At 34.6% G+C, this 16,721-nt stretch overlaps 1 protein-coding gene across 1 annotated transcript; it reads left to right on the forward strand.

Moving 5' to 3' along the window:
- The first annotated feature begins 4,364 nt into the window (after positions 1-4,364).
- Positions 4,365-13,214, forward strand: LOC139484606 (putative defense protein). Its single transcript, XM_071268393.1, has 5 exons — positions 4,365-4,392; positions 7,660-7,867; positions 9,703-9,839; positions 10,848-10,945; positions 12,711-13,214. Exons 2-5 carry the CDS (start codon positions 7,666-7,668, stop codon positions 12,910-12,912), a joined length of 639 nt encoding a protein of 212 aa, XP_071124494.1. The 5' UTR covers positions 4,365-4,392; positions 7,660-7,665; the 3' UTR covers positions 12,913-13,214.
- The last annotated feature ends 3,507 nt before the right edge of the window (positions 13,215-16,721 follow it).

The following is a 16,721-nucleotide window of genomic DNA, read 5'->3' on the forward strand; positions in this document are numbered from 1 at the left end:
AGCTATCTCTTAAATGTCGTGATGATACAACAATGGCATGATGATACAACAATGGCATGATGATACAACAATGTCATGATGATACAACAATGTCGTGATGATATTACAATGTCATATTGATACGGACTTTGTAATGATGCCTACCAGATGATATTACAATGTCATGATGGTATTACAATGTCTTGATAATATTACAATGACAAGATGGTATGGGTTTTTATAATGTCTTACAATTTCATGAATGATTTATTCCTGCTTCTCAATATCTTGTATATGATTATCTGATAATTGAAGATCCTTTGGTGGCCTTAGGCTGTTGATGGCTCTTAAGTTTGGTCGGGTTGTTGTCACTTTGACATATTACTCCTTTCCGTTCTCAATTTAATATTTTTTTTATTTTGCTGTTTTAGAGCAACAGTTGTAGAAAGCCATGATGTTTTCTGGACAAACATACAGTCAACAACACTCAGCAAACAGGAACAACCGGATGTAACAACACGGGAACAGAGACCTAATGAGCAAGGTCAAACCCGTGACCAAGAGGGACAAACAACAACACCTGGAAATATTGCCAGCCGTCCAGATTTATGTATTATTTCTGCACTTGGAATTATTTTGAAACTTTTGGTGTAGAAACATATAAAAGTTTGTGACAAAAAGATGTTCAGCATAACAGGGTTGTCAGATCTTATATCGCCTCATGGGTGTTATTCTATATTAATGTGTCAGTACTTAAATATCCACGTAGCTTTCTCATATATCTATGTATGAAGGTCAGTACTGCAATGGTAACATGACTGCTCGTCTCTTATTTATATTACTGCATGTAAATGTCATGTGTAAAAATTCGCCTTTAAAATCGTTGTTTTAATGGTCGCGGTTACTTTTGTTTCCTTCACGGAAGTCAACATCAATAGGAACACAAAAAATGTACGCATCTTTGAAAATTCGTACAAGGACGGAAAAACTTTCAATCGTATTCTATTGTTGAACGTCTCGTATCTTTATATTTATCTCTTTGTTGTATAGAAAGAGAAAAAAAACAGTGGTCCTTTATAAACCATATCCGTGTAAAACCCAAACTGAAAATACGGTACTTCCTTGTTAGCCAGAAGAGTCCATTACATCGATATATACCATATCTGATAACCTTTGGCAGGTAAGGAAATCTGTATATCACAGTTATATTAAAAAGAAAAACAGAACTAAACTATTTGAGGAACACCATTTAATTATATATAATGGAAGGGGGCACAATGTTTTTTTCGTGGATTGATTTTGATTTTCATTTTTTGCTAAACCAGTTTTGTATTTTTTTGGCACGCAATTATATCCTGTATTTTGTCAGGACAGATTATTCATTTACACCATATGTTCTTTGGACATACCTTATCTATAATGGATAGTTGTCTGAACGGCAAACATATCACTTCTTTTTTTTATTTTTATTTTTTCTATTAGTACATTGAACATGGTTGTTTCTTTTCAGATCTTACCAAGGCATCATATTGATATTCAAAATCTTCTTGTTAAAACTCTCACTCCCAACCGTAAATAATATCACCTTCCCTTAGAATGATACAACAAAATGATGTCACCTTTAATTCCTTTGTTTTTACGGTACTTTGTTTTAATGTTTTAAAGATTTTAATAAAAGTAACACTATACCATTTAGAAATATTTTATGATACAGTTGGATGGTCCGTCAAAAATTAATGTTTGTTTTTACTCGGGTTTCGAAGTATATTGTACATTACAGTATTTTATGCGATAAATGTGGTAAACTTTTCACCGACCCGTGTATTCACGCAATTTCGTCATGTGACTATTTATCCGACATTCGGGATGAATTCTGGTGCGAGCTTCTATGCTTAAATCCAATAACTTTCAGTGCCTTTCTTGGATCCTTAAATGACGAAGATTTCTGTTACATTTTGCTCTCATGCGAAACCGAATTTGAACTAGACTGTGAGCAGAAAAAACGTTTTCAATTTTTATGTGTCAAATATGTTTACAGATTTTGCAAAACATTTTCTCATTCCTAATTGACAATATGAATTAAGTTCAAAGTTTTGTGTGTTTTTTTTTTTGTTTTTTTTCCCCTTCTCAATCCGAATTTACAATGTGAATTAAGTTGAAAGTAGTTTCAATTATTCTTATTACTATTTTTTTTATTTTTCATTTATGTATTTATTTTTTTTATTTTTTTTTTCGATTCAAATTTGTATATATTGTGTTATGCTATTTTATTGTATTGATATCACTATCTCTCCTTAGGGAGGCTAATAAAGATATATATATCAATATGAGGGATTGAGCCAAGTGATTTTATTTTCTTAGTTAAACATGTTTGTCTGTATGTATTTCTTTTTTGTGTGTCTTTTGCCCCCTCTGTAAATCCAGAAATAGAGATTGTGAACTGGTTAACATATTTTTAAAATATTTTTACCCTAATATATTTATTCAACCCAATACAAGAACTTCCGCAAGTTCTCTCGTGTTATTTCTAGTAAATACTTGTGGTTCTTTTTACATTATTCAAAAATTCTAGTATTTCAATTTAACTAATCCATAAGATTTCATACTTTGGACGATTGTTTGCTTGACATAATTTTTATTTACCCATTTGTATAGGAAAAAAACTCATCCCATATACCAGGATAATAAATTTGTAAGCCAGACTCGGGTTTCGTGTACAAAAGACTCAGCAGTGACGCTCGAATAAACAAAAGAATAGAATTAAAAGTAAATGTGGTGCGCTCTAAGTGTCTCTTTGGTTCGATTGCTGTCTCATTGACGTCAACCTATTTATATCGAATTTATTTATAGAAATTAACGTTAAACCAAACCGAACGAAGAACGATAGCATAATTATATAGCGAATACTCAACACCCTCCATGAGACAATACGATATACACGAACAAAATTTATAAACAGATATATACTTGTGACACACCGACATTAAGTTAAGGCTGATATTTTTTAATCATATTCCGGACGTGTAACCCGGAAACTAACGATCATCCCCTAATTATATATATTATGTCGTTAATTTGAGAATTAAAGTGAAGTAAGTAAACACATTTTTTTTACTTTCATTCTTCATTTTCTTTAATAGTCACATTTTGTCTATCTAATATATTTCATAATATTTCATTTCAAAATCAAAAGCTAGTTTGGTTTATTTGTTTGAGTTTTAAGGTATAGCAGATTTTTATTTTATTTTTTTCTTTCTACTTTGTACAGTTGTAATTATTATCTGCATTTGAACCAATCTTTACTTTGTCGGGACGTAACCAATAATCATATATATTAACGTTAAATAAAACTTGATGGCAGTTCTTTTAAAAGTCTCTATTCAATTTATTCGGGATTTGTTCAAACTTTTTTCCCGGGGGCGTAACCCAAACTCTCGTACTCCCAGTGTGTATTAGTTGTTTTCTGTTATTTATTCAATATCATTTGACATTTTTCAAACGTTATTAAAATTAAAAATACTATTAATACAATGTATGAAGTCATCCTTTTAAATTTTTTAAAAACAACATCGATTTTTATGAAATTTCTGATTCACAAATGACCTATAGTAGCCAAAATCACACCATAAGTTCCCTATTGTGACATAATTGAATGCGAATTTTCACCAATTTTTCACTTCCCAATATTAACATCAACTTAGTCACTAGCAAAGCATTATTGGGTTAGTTACACTTCCTTAACACCCCTAAATATAAAAACCAAGATGTGGTATGATTGCCAATGAGAAAACTCTGCACAAGAGACCAAAATGACACAGACATTAACAACTATTGGTCACTGTGAGTGGTTTTTGGCAGGTTCGCTTCCTATATCTTTGTTAAATTTTATAGTCGTATTTCTTGTTGAAAAAACGTCACATATAGTTGTTAAATCCTACGTCATTTGGTCTCTGGTGGGCTGTTGCTGAAAATTCAAATATTAAATTTTAAAGAGATTTCACACTAGACAATTTTACAAGTTAACTCCAACCAAGACTAGAATGTCACTTTTTGCATCTCAATATGCCAGACTTACTACATTTTGTATTGACTACATTTCCGACATTTTCGTCAGTTAGTATTAATGTAACCTCCTTGGTCAGACTTGGCAAATGCTTTAGAAATTATCTGCATTATATCTGCAAATTACTAAATGTTTTTCGGTTTTATCCTCTTAATACAAAACGGACATTTCTGTCCATCTTTAACAGGTAGAATCAGAAACAAGACACAAATGTCCATTAAACCCAGTTATAGATTTACTAGAGAAGTTTGACTGCAAATACCAATAGAATGTGTAAAATAAACATTCCTTTTAATTTAAACAGAAATCCATAATTTTGCGTCAAACCAGGCGTCATTTTCTATTCTGAAGTAAGGATTCAATACGAAAATATAGTTTAATTGTTAAATGGCCAAATAAATGAATTCTATTTAACAAAAAAATAATATTGATAGTTTTCACAACCCGAAGAGAACTTTGTGTACATTACTTTCTATATTTTGAACTGTTAATGTGTCTATATATATACTAGCTAGCTGAGGATCAGACATGAAGAAGGAAAGGTAATACTGCATAAGTAACACTTCATCTTATTTGAATATTTACCAAAACTTTGAGATGAATAAACGTAGTTCATACTAAATATTGTTAAATATAATCATAATAATGTGTTCGACTATTGAAAGGCGTCGTTCTAACAAAGTTCATGGACGTATTATGTATGTTACATTAACCAACGCTCTTCAATGATTTTATCCTGTATTCTCGACTAAATTTGCGATAAATTAATGTAATAAAATTGCGAATGGAAAAGGGGAATGTGTCAAAGCGACAACAACCCGACCATAGAGCAGACAACAGCCGACGTCCACCAATAAGTCTTCAATGTAGCAAAAAACTCCCGCACCCGGAGGCGTCCTTCAGGCTTTATTTTATTAATATTTTAATAAGAGCGTCACTGATGAGTCTTGTGTAGACGAAACGCGCGTCTGGTGTAATAAATTATAATCCTGGTACATTTGATAACTATATTCAGCTGGCCCCTAAACAAATAAGTATACTATTTCAGTGATAATAGACGTCATACTTAACTCCGAATTATACACAAGAAACTGAAATAAAAAAATCATACAAGAATAACAAAGGCCAGAGGCTCCTGACTTGTGACAGGCACAAAATTGCAGCGGGTTAAACATGTTTTTTGAGATCTCAACCCTCCCCCTATACCTCTAGCAAATGTAGAAAAACAAACGCACATCAATACGCATAATAAAACTCAGTTTAAGAGAAGTCCAAGTCCGATGTCAATTTAGTTCAGCGACAAATATTTCATTGTTAGCACAATTATACTCGTCGATATAATAGGAATATTATAATAAACATTCAATTGTTTCTAAATGAGAAAACATAAATGTTGACCTTATTAGAGATGTCACATGTTCTATATTTTTATCTCTCAGTTCGGAGTAAATAGAACTCTTGACTCAAGTAATGCAGGCGCACTATGGACAATCTTCAAAATAGATCTTCTCGCATCAATAGTGTCAAATGTACCGCACAAAATGCTCACATACAAATAAAGACTATATGAATAAAATGATGTGGTATGCTTACCTATGATACATCTCTCCACAAGAACCTAAATGACAAAGAAATAAACATATATAGGTCACCGTACGGCCTTCACCAATGAGCTAAGCCCATACCGCATAGTCAGCTAAAAAAAGGCCCCCGAAATGGCAAATGTAAAACAATTCAAACGAGAAACGTAACGGCCTAATTTATGTACATAAAATAAACGAAAAACAAATATGTAACACACCAACAAACAACTACCACTGAATTACAGGCACTTGGGACAGGTACATACATACATTATCAAATATAATGTGGTAGGGTTAAACATGTTAGCGGGATCACAACTTCCCCTAACCTGATAACAGTACAACATAAGAACGAACTACAAAAATCAGTGAAATATATCAAAAATAACAGAGTTTACGTGGCCGGGTACTTGTATATCCCAACAACAAAAAGACACTAATCAATGATCTGAGAGTACTCGCAGTTACTAACACTTAGTTCAAAACAACTAACAATTAATAGGAAAACCCATATAATAGAAAAACATGTCTTATAAAATAACCAATTAAAATTCAAGAAACTAAAGCAAACAGTTCAAAAAGAGCAAAGGTAGGCTTATTGGGACTACATAGAAAAACTTTTTTGTGGATTACCAATGAAATAACTAGACTAACATCAGCCCACAGATACAAATCCAAAAAAGACACTGGAAATAATAATACAAGAACTGCACATCTGAAAAAAAGATGGCATATTTTCTTACAGACACTTCTGAAAATGCAGATATTCTTAATTAACAATTAAGTCAGTACAACACCAGGTGTCGAAAAGTTATTACGCAAATTATACCCACAAAGCTAGTACAATACAATACAATATATTTTATTAATAAACCTCAGACACATAGGTGTACAAGAGGACATCATATATACACGTATACACATGTTTATACTCAATACATTCACACTAAACATAATAATACTACATACATGGTAAAAAACTAACGTGTATTTGATGTAAGTTGATTGAGTAAACATTGTGACTAGTAACATTAATTCCTATCTGGAGTCAAATAACATCCTATACGACTTCCAATATGGTTTCCGGAAATCGAAATCATCGGAATCACAACCCATTTGAAATATAAGAAACAGACCTCATTATTATGGATTTTACCAAAACACAAATGTCTACTCTACAAATTTACAAACTATGGCATTTCAGACAGACCTCTTAAATTGTTTAAGCATTTTTTATCAGACCGTAAACAAACAGTGGTATAAACGGAATAGCATCAAATACAGTACCAGTTACATCAGGTGTGCTCCAAGGAACTGTCATTTGGGCCTACCACGATTACACAAAACTACAAGTAGATCTAAAGGCCGCTGCTAAATGGAAAGTTGATTTGCTCATGTAGATTCATCCTGGAAAATGCACAGTTCCAATCCTCACACAGAGAAAAGAAACCATTCAAACGCGATTACATCCTGCATAACCATACTTTATAACCAGCAGTAACATCAGCAAAATATCTTGGCGTAACACTACAGTCAAATTTAAAATGGAACAATTTACAAAAACATCATAAAAAATGCAAACAAATCTCTTGGCTTCCTGTCTTCTATAAAGTCAATCATTGACTCATTACAATGGCTGCTACCTTGATTGGCTGCAAAAAAGGACTGCCAGCTTAAGTCTAGTCTATTTTATCGCTAGTCCTTATAACAACAGATACTAAAACAAATACCAAATACGCATGCAATCGATTCGGCAAATATCCTCCTCAAAAGACAGGTACAAATTATCATTTTTTCCACAATAATACAATGGAACACACGTGGAACAATTGAAACCTTAATGGTACGATTGACATACATATAAATAAACTTATTCAATATTAATGTGCATCTTTTTAGATCCGTTGTTGGTTGTTTTTTGTTGCTCGATCTTTAGTATTTCACAGTTTTTCATGAATTGTTTCGCCTTATCGTCGTCTTTTTTTTTAAACACGATAATTTTGTTTTCGGAATACGGATTTTACAATTTTGTAGGTAGAGATGAGCGGACTTGGGACCTGTTTGAAGATTGTAGGACTGTTTTGTTGTCTTTGTTTTGTCCATGCTTATCCGACCGGAGCTCCCCCTGAAGCTTGTCAAACTAGAACTCCACAGCATAACGGAACAACCGCTTCAACTAGCGCCAAGCGCTATACAGTGACTGCTAACTCAACATACTATACTACTACAGAAAACGTTTTAGGTAAGGTGTATTAAACAGATTAAATGCAGTTACTCTAAATTATTGGTGTAAAACTCAAAAGTCTATAAATATAATGCAAAATGATTGAATTTTTTGCTTTTAAGGGAAACCCATGACACAACTGAAGGATATATAGTTTTGATTGTACAAGCTGTTCTCTCGCACTTGAAAATTTCCTCTTACAAGCATATATATATATATATATATATATAATTTAAAAGTAAAAAACACAAAAAAATCACATCATAAATCGAACATTGTTTCTGTTAGCGCTTTCACCGCATCTCCAGCGGTTCATCAGACAGAATTGTTATCGTTAATAGTAACGACTTGTGACGTTACGTTATAGTAACGACTTGTGACGTTACGTTATAGTAACGTCATGCGGTAGTTGTATATATATATATAGACGAGTGGTATATATATATATATCTCGTCTAAACATCAACCCAACGATGTTAGATCTGTAAATTTGCTTTCGCAAATTTTATGTTCTTCCCTCGCCGGGATTTGAACCCTTGCTACTGAGATATCGTGACACCAAATCGCCTGCACTGTAGCTGTCCCGCTAGACCACACGACCACCTGGGCTTCATAAATAATGAAGCTTTCGGTGGCCGGGTGTTACCTTTCCACGTCAGTTTTAATCTAGTGTCGTACTACAGTACATGATATATAAGGCATGGAGATGTTATTTTTACAGATCAGCTAAATTATCTATAGTAAAGGATCCTACAAATTAGTGTAAGATACAGTTACAGAAAATAATTATATTTATATATATACATATAAACGATCCTCATGTATTTTTTGCAATAGATATAAGAAGATGTGGTATGAGTGCCAATGAGACAACTATCAATCCTTGTCACAAATTGTAAAAGTAAACCATTAAACTTTGTCAAATGTCAAAGTACGGTCTTCAACACAGGGCCTTGGCTCACACAGAACAGCAAGCTATAAAGGGCCCCGCAAATAACTAGTGTAAACCGATTCAAGCGGATAAACCAACGGTCTAATCTTTATAAAAGATAACAAGAAACAAGAAACACTTATGAACCACACCAACAAACGACAACCACTGAACACCAGGTTCGTGACTTAGGACAGGTGCAAACAAATGCAGCGGATTCAAACGTTTTAATAGGAAAATGTACCAACCTTCATCCTTACCCGAAAAAAAATAGACTTAAGTGTTACATCACAACATAGAAAGACACACTGTAAAATAACAATTGAAATAATGGCTTAACTCAATCAAAGACATATTTAAACACAAGTAAACATACACTGAATCTATTGTGTATGCAATACAATATGCTGGAATTGTGTGACGTTTCAAGTTGCACACTACGAACTCAGATCAGACCACCATCCGACTTTTCTATGATACTAGTAGTAGAAAAAAAAGAAAAAGTAAAAAGTAATGAACGGGGTGAGTTTTGTGAATTTTCAATCTTTGTCAGCTTTTTCGGTTACCTATAGTCATAGGCGGATCTAGGGGGGGGGGCCTGGGGGGCCCGCCCCCCCCCCTTTTCGTGGGAAAAATTTGGTTGATTATATAGGGAATCATTGAAGCATGACTGGAGCGGCCCCCCCCCCCCCCCCCCCCCCTTTAGGAAAAGTTCTGGATCCGCCACTGCCTATAGTAGTTGTCGTCTTCGTCGTTCAGTAGTCAATTATTATATCTTATCCCTTTTTATGAATTTGTTTTACAATTACTGTCATGGTGTAGTTAAGAACGGGTTGTGTTATAGTCTTGATGTATAGTTGTCTCAAAGCCTTCATATTACAGCTCTTCGTCGATTATTGATGTCAGAGTTATTTTTTCACAGTGACTTTAAAGGGTGTTTTAGGTACGAAGTTTAAAGGTTTCTTGATACAGATGAGAACAGCAGACCGGCAGCAAATAGTGGGAACTTTCACCGTCATAACAACTGCTGAAACCCAACTTCTACAGTGTAACAATGTGGTAAGTTAACTCATACAGTGTAACCATGTTGTTAGTTAACTTCTACAGTACAACCATATCAATTAAAACTATCTGGATAAATAAGTTTGATTTTATCGACGATTCTATGACACTATGTTGTTTATATTTGCGTTGCTTGTACATTTGTTTTTGATAAGTATTATACTGTTCTAAATAGTTTTACATGCGCTTTTTGTATACAATTTGTTTTATATATTCTTTTATGTTTTTATCAGCAGACACCCAATGGATTGAGTGTATAGACGTCTGAGAAAAACACTATCTGCTTTAATGCCAAAACGTTATTATCGATAGACCGTACATTTTGATAAATAAAAAAGTGAAAATTTGGTGTGACTTGCAAGCCAAACATACATCAACAATGTTTTGGGGATTATTTTGATTTATTTTTAATATCAAACAAATTACTATTAGCGAAACACTGTTTCTATAGTGAGTCTTTATTAAAAAAAACCTTCATATCAATTTTTGCGTGTCTAATTCGTAGCTAATAATCATTTCATTTTTCATTAATAATGACCCATTTGGTGATTTCAGACTGTTTTCCTCTTTAGACGAGTTGTTGTCTTTTTGACACATTACCCATTTCCATTCTCAATTTTATTTTTATTTGTATACATTATCTCATAAACATGTTTAACCCCACCGCATTTTTGCGCCTGTCTTAAGTCAGGAGCCTCTGGCCTTTATTAGTCTTGTATTATTTTTAATTTTTTTTCTTGTGTACAATTTGGAGTTTAGTATGGCGTTCATTATCACTGAACTCGTATATATATTTCTTTTGGGGTCAGCTGAAGGACGCCTCTGGGTGCGGGAATTTCCCGCTGCATTGAAGACATGTTGGTGACCTTCTGCTGTTGTCTGTTCTATGGTCGGGTTTTTGTCTCTTTGACACATTCCCCATTTCCATTCTCAATTTTCCTTGTTTTAACTAACACCATGTATATGTTAACACGGTGCGATTAATGTAATTTAATTGACTTTCAGAGTGGTGCTGCAATAACCCATACTAGTAATGATAGTAAGACAGATATACAAGCGATCTGGACTCCCCCGTCACAACCTGTTGGAAACGTCATAATAACGTACGTATCTTTATGAGAATACCACAGACACTTCAGAAAAAGTTCCTATAAACCTTGATATTAAAAAAAATCTATAAAAGAAGGGCGAAGCTACCATAGGGACACTCAAATTCACAGATCGAAAATAAACTGACGATGCCGTGGCTAAAAAAAAGACAGACAAACAAACCAAAAACCAAACAAAAGTACACAAGACACAACATAGAAGAGTATCTGTTTTGCAATTTTATTGTCATAATCCCTGAAAATGTCCTTATTTGATCATTTGAAAAAGCTAATGACCACAACATACGATTTAAGTAAACATAAAGAGAGTTTTTAAACACAATGTATTCAAAAGCAAAATAACAAAAATACTGAAAAATTCAAACGGAAAGTCCTTAATCAAACGGCAAGTGATCCATATTTTTACACATTTGTACATGTACCTTCAGTTGGCATTAAGGATAGAAATTTTGACCGAGAAAAAATTGAATCGACATCAAAGTCCGACACGTGCTAGTGGTCAAAGGTCAAATGATTTTCTGAAACCATGTGCTTTAAATTTCTTCTGACATAGGGTACATTCAAATAACACATGGATATTAGATATGAAATACCTCTATAAAAATCCCACAGAGTCCCTACTAAAGACTTAGAAACACGAATCCCACCATAAACTGAGGGCGATCTCAGGTGCTCAAAAGGGTAAGCAGATCCTGCTCAACATGTGGCACCCGTCGTGTTGCTCACGTTATTAAACCCGGTAAATATTCTAATTCGGTAGGTCACATTCGTGGAAAGTGAACGGGATTGTAGTTATTACATAAGGAATATATCTGATATCGTTTGTGAAACGGATATTCCGTAATGGTCAACCAACACGTGATGGCGTTTCAACTTCGATTCACCACTTGGAACCCTTAGTCTAACAGCTAACTTGTGTTCAGCATCCCTCTACCGAGGAAATCATGATAGACTAGGAAATGCAAGCCCGGGAACATCGTATCCGTTGAGAGATATGTACTCCGTATACAGGCGCTGTTGGAATGTTGCTAAATAGAAATGTGAAATTCACAATTGAGAAGCTAAATCATCTTTTGTGTCGTATAGTTTTGTTTCCTACCGACCTTCATTGTCAATTTCTAGATGGAAGTCAAGATATGAGGCAGAATTAACTGTATTTGTTTGTATCCTTTATCTCATCTTCGATTAGAAAGATGTGTTCGACATAGTCACCAAATTTTGAATTATTAGTGAGAGAACATCATCTATATAGCGGAAAGTAAAGTTAAAGGATATTGCTAACTTCTCTTCTTTCTTTCTAAGAAGTTCTTGTATGAAGTCAGCCTGATAAGAATAAAGAAACAAGTCGGCAAGAAGAGGGGCACAGCTGCGTATCATGGGAATGCCGATTGTCTGTTGAAAAACGTCCTCCAAACGTAACAAATATGTTGTCAATAACGCATCGAAAAAAGAATTGTTAAAAAGATTGACGTAGCATGTGTAATGATAGACCATTCAGTTTCTCAATTCTGATTTGTATCAACGACCTCACAGCCTTAATCCATTTAGATAAGAGTATCTACTATTTCGAATTCATTCTCGCGTTTATCCTTTAACATAACAGGTGTCGCATTATATTGGCTATTTATATAATTGTGTATTTCTTAAGAAATTGAATTCTTTCAATTATTAAAGTTTTTTTAAACAATGTCTTAAAGTTGTTTTACAAGGAACAATTTACCTGAATAAAATATCTCATCTGATATTGATTTATTTGTAGAGCCACAGTGGTGCAGGACTTTAAGACTTTCTGGAACAACATTGTATCAACATCAATTCAACAATCTACACCGTCCACCACAACAACTGTTGCCACAACTAAGACTACACGAGCGACAAGTTCGTCTTCAGCGATGACTGCAGGCTACGCAGGACTCATTGGGACAATGTTTGCACTGTATATCATGCACATTCTGAATTAATATTTCCTTTTCAAGATAGATCGGGAGTCCATTGTTAATTTTTTTTTTATTATAAATGATATTTTTTTATTGAAATTAACAAGTTTGATGCAGACATGAAATTTATTTGTAAGAATTATGATTTTTCTAACTTCACATTATATCTACTTTAACTCATTGATTGGAAAATATATCAGGGGAGATAAGTCAAAAAAATATTTTGTTCATTATGGAATGTACAGTAACTTTACATGATTTGTTATTTAGTAAGGAATCAAACCCGAAAATCTTGACGACTTTTTTTTATTAAATCATAAAGTATAGTTTTCTTTCTATTCAAGCCAAAGGTGCTTTACCATGTATAATCTATACAAAATCTGACAATTTTGCACAATTTGTAACTTGGTGGAAAGTTCGATGGCCAATACCTTTTTAAAACATTTATATAAACTAGATTCAAAAAGAAATCTATTGAAATTTATATAATATTGATATTGGTATTCAAGTTCAAATATTTCCTTAAATTGTATTACTCAGATAATTGAAATAGTACAAATAATGTAATAGGAAAATAAATGACATCGCAAGGGATGTACAGTACCGTGAGTGTTGATTCACACACAAATAAATAAAAGTCCAAACGACTTTCATGATATGTTTCTGAGTGAATTGGTCTAGTTTTTATACCAATAACTTCCTATAAAATGATATTCAATCCTTATAAATCTTTAAAATTGGAGTAATGCATTTGATTTCTCCCCCTCCTTACCTCTTTCGCACGAAAATTGTATATTTTTGTTATTGAATTGACCAAAAAGCTCTTGTTTAAGGTCTTCGTTTCTAGATTAACCAAACGGACGTACCTCATCCTTCTATATAACTGTCGAAGCCAATGAACAATATTTCTAAACCCTAGCAATCACTAGGGAAGTATTTGTGTCGATGTCAGGTCTTTTGTTGAGTTTGATTTGTATTACTTCCCTAAATTCGATACGATGTTGCCACTCGTCAATCAATGACTGATTGTGAGTTAATGTTGGTGAAGAACCAGTGGCAAATATTTCAAGCATATCAAGGACGAAAGCAATTTTTAAAGCAATAAATTTCAAACTGCTCAATAGGTCGACCAGGATGAAGTCGGAAGACTACATCTGGTAAAGATTGATATGTTGGGTAAGTGGCGACACTGTGCATGGAAACAGACTATCACTGGTCCGCTTAAAGAGGTGTTGAAATGATGTCTTTATGTGTCTAGTTTGGCACTATCCTAAAACTTCCATCGGACGTAGCTATGTATTTATACACACAGCACGACCAAAACCATCCAAAAACAAACCATTTGTATAACTGTTAGAAAGACATGTCCATATAAACAAATTCAACAATTGGGTGTTCCATAGTTAAAGAACGTATGGTAACATTAAATGATCATGGCGAATTGTTGGGATCAGTCTATCTAAAACATCATATAGTTATTTTAATTTGCTGTAGAAATGTTCTATGTAATAATTGACCAGAACATGTGTTTGCAATGCAAAACATAAGTATAAACGACAATGTGAGATGTGATATGATTTTCAATAAGACAACTATCCAGTAGAGCTAACGTGGTACTAACCAATTATCAAAACCATTAGACCTTCAACACTGAGAAACACCTATACCGTATATTAGTCTATTAAAGGTCCAGATATGAAAAATGAGAGAGAGAGAGAGAGAGAGAGAGAGAGAGAGAGAGAAAAACTAACATCCTGGTTCATAACAAAACAATTTGCGAAAAAACAAATATGAAAGACACGAACCAAGTTGAACGACAACAGTGAAGTACTGCACTACATGCAACTGCAGTAGGACAGACACATAAGGAATGGAGCAGGGTTATACATGTTTGTACCCTGGGACAGGCACATAAAGAATGAAGCAGGGTTATACATGTTTGTACCCTGGGACAGGCACATAAAAAATGGAGCAGGATCATACATGTTTGTACCCTAGGACAGGCACATAAAGAATGGAGCAGGGTCATACATGTGTGTACCCTGGGACAGGCACATAAAGAATGGAGCAGGGTTATACATGTGTGTACCCTGGGACAGGCACATAAAGAATGGAACAGGGTCATACATGTTTGTACCATGGGACAGACACATAAAGAATGGAACAGGGCCATACATGTTTGTACCCTGGGACAGGCACATAAAAGATGGAGCAGGGTCATATATGTTTGTACCCTGGGACAGCCACATAAAGAATGGAGCAGGGTCATACATGTTTGTACCCTGGGACAGCCACATAAAGAATGGAGCAGGGTCATACATGTTTGTACCCTGGGACAGGCACATAAAGAATGGAGCAGGGTAATACATGTGTGTACCATGGGACAGCCACATAAAGAATGGAGCAGGGTCATACATGTTTGTACCCTGGGACAGGCACATAAAGAATGGAGCAGGGTTATACATGTTTGTACCCTGGGACAGGCACATAAAGAATGGAGCAGGGTTATACATGTTTGTACCCTTGGACAGGCACATATAAAGAATGGAGCAGGGTTATACATGTTTGTACCCTGGGACAGAGGTGTGACGGCACAATCTAAAGAACGCATGGTACAAATATGTTGTAATTGGTCTTAACCCAAAAATTGGTATGAGGCATAAAAATAACAAATCTAATATTTGAACCATCCTGTCGTTACATATTACGTAAAACTTGTTTAAATGACCTGGTTCATAACAAAACAATTTGCGAAAAAACAAATATGAAAGACACGAACCAAGTTGAACGACAACAGTGAAGTACTGCACTACATGCAACTGCAGTAGGACAGACACATAAAGAATGGAGCAGGGTTATACATGTTTGTACCCTGGGACAGGCACATAAAGAATGAAGCAGGGTTATACATGTTTGTACCCTAGGACAGGCACATAAAGAATGGAGCAGGGTCATACATGTGTGTACCCTGGGACAGGCACATAAAGAATGGAGCAGGGTTATACATGTGTGTACCCTGGGACAGGCACATAAAGAATGGAACAGGGTCATACATGTTTGTACCATGGGACAGACACATACAGAATGGAACAGGGTCATACATGTTTGTACCCTGGGACAGGCACATAAAAGATGGAGCAGGGTCATATATGTTTGTACCCTGGGACAGCCACATAAAGAATGGAGCAGGGTCATACATGTTTGTACCCTGGGACAGCCACATAAAGAATGGAGCAGGGTCATACATGTTTGTACCCTGGGACAGGCACATAAAGAATGGAGCAGGGTAATACATGTGTGTACCATGGGACAGCCACATAAAGAATGGAGCAGGGTCATACATGTTTGTACCCTGGGACAGGCACATAAAGAATGGAGCAGGGTTATACATGTTTGTACCCTGGGACAGGCACATAAAGAATGGAGCAGGGTTATACATGTTTGTACCCTTGGACAGGCACATATAAAGAATGGAGCAGGGTTATACATGTTTGTACCCTGGGACAGAGGTGTGACGGCACAATCTAAAGAACGCATGGTACAAATATGTTGTAATTGGTCTTAACCCAAAAATTGGTATGAGGCATAAAAATAACAAATCTAATATTTGAACCATCCTGTCGTTACATATTACGTAAAACTTGTTTAAATGACATGAACAAAAATAACTATATCATTTTTGTTTTAAAGCGATTTGTGTTATATAGCAATAAAAGAAAAGAAGAAATATCAACTATAAAATCTGAAGGAAATGTTTTAAATTACATGTATCTTGTAACCTTCAACCTCGTTAAGTTTGTCTATGCATTGTTTTATTTTTGTTATCCCGGGAC

Source organism: Mytilus edulis, chromosome 8 (genome assembly GCF_963676685.1).
Source record: "Mytilus edulis chromosome 8, xbMytEdul2.2, whole genome shotgun sequence".
Taxonomy (NCBI): domain Eukaryota; kingdom Metazoa; phylum Mollusca; class Bivalvia; order Mytilida; family Mytilidae; genus Mytilus; species Mytilus edulis.

Excerpts from the sequence above, each read along its gene's own strand:
- LOC139484606 (XM_071268393.1), top strand. The coding sequence starts at position 7,666 with ATGAGCGGACTTGGGACCTGTTTGAAGATTGTAGGACTGTTTTGTTGT. Across the intron at positions 7,868-9,702 it reads TACTACAGAAAACGTTTTAG|TGACTTTAAAGGGTGTTTTA; the intron begins GTAAGGTGTATT and ends ATTTTTTCACAG. Across the intron at positions 9,840-10,847 it reads TTCTACAGTGTAACAATGTG|AGTGGTGCTGCAATAACCCA; the intron begins GTAAGTTAACTC and ends ATTGACTTTCAG.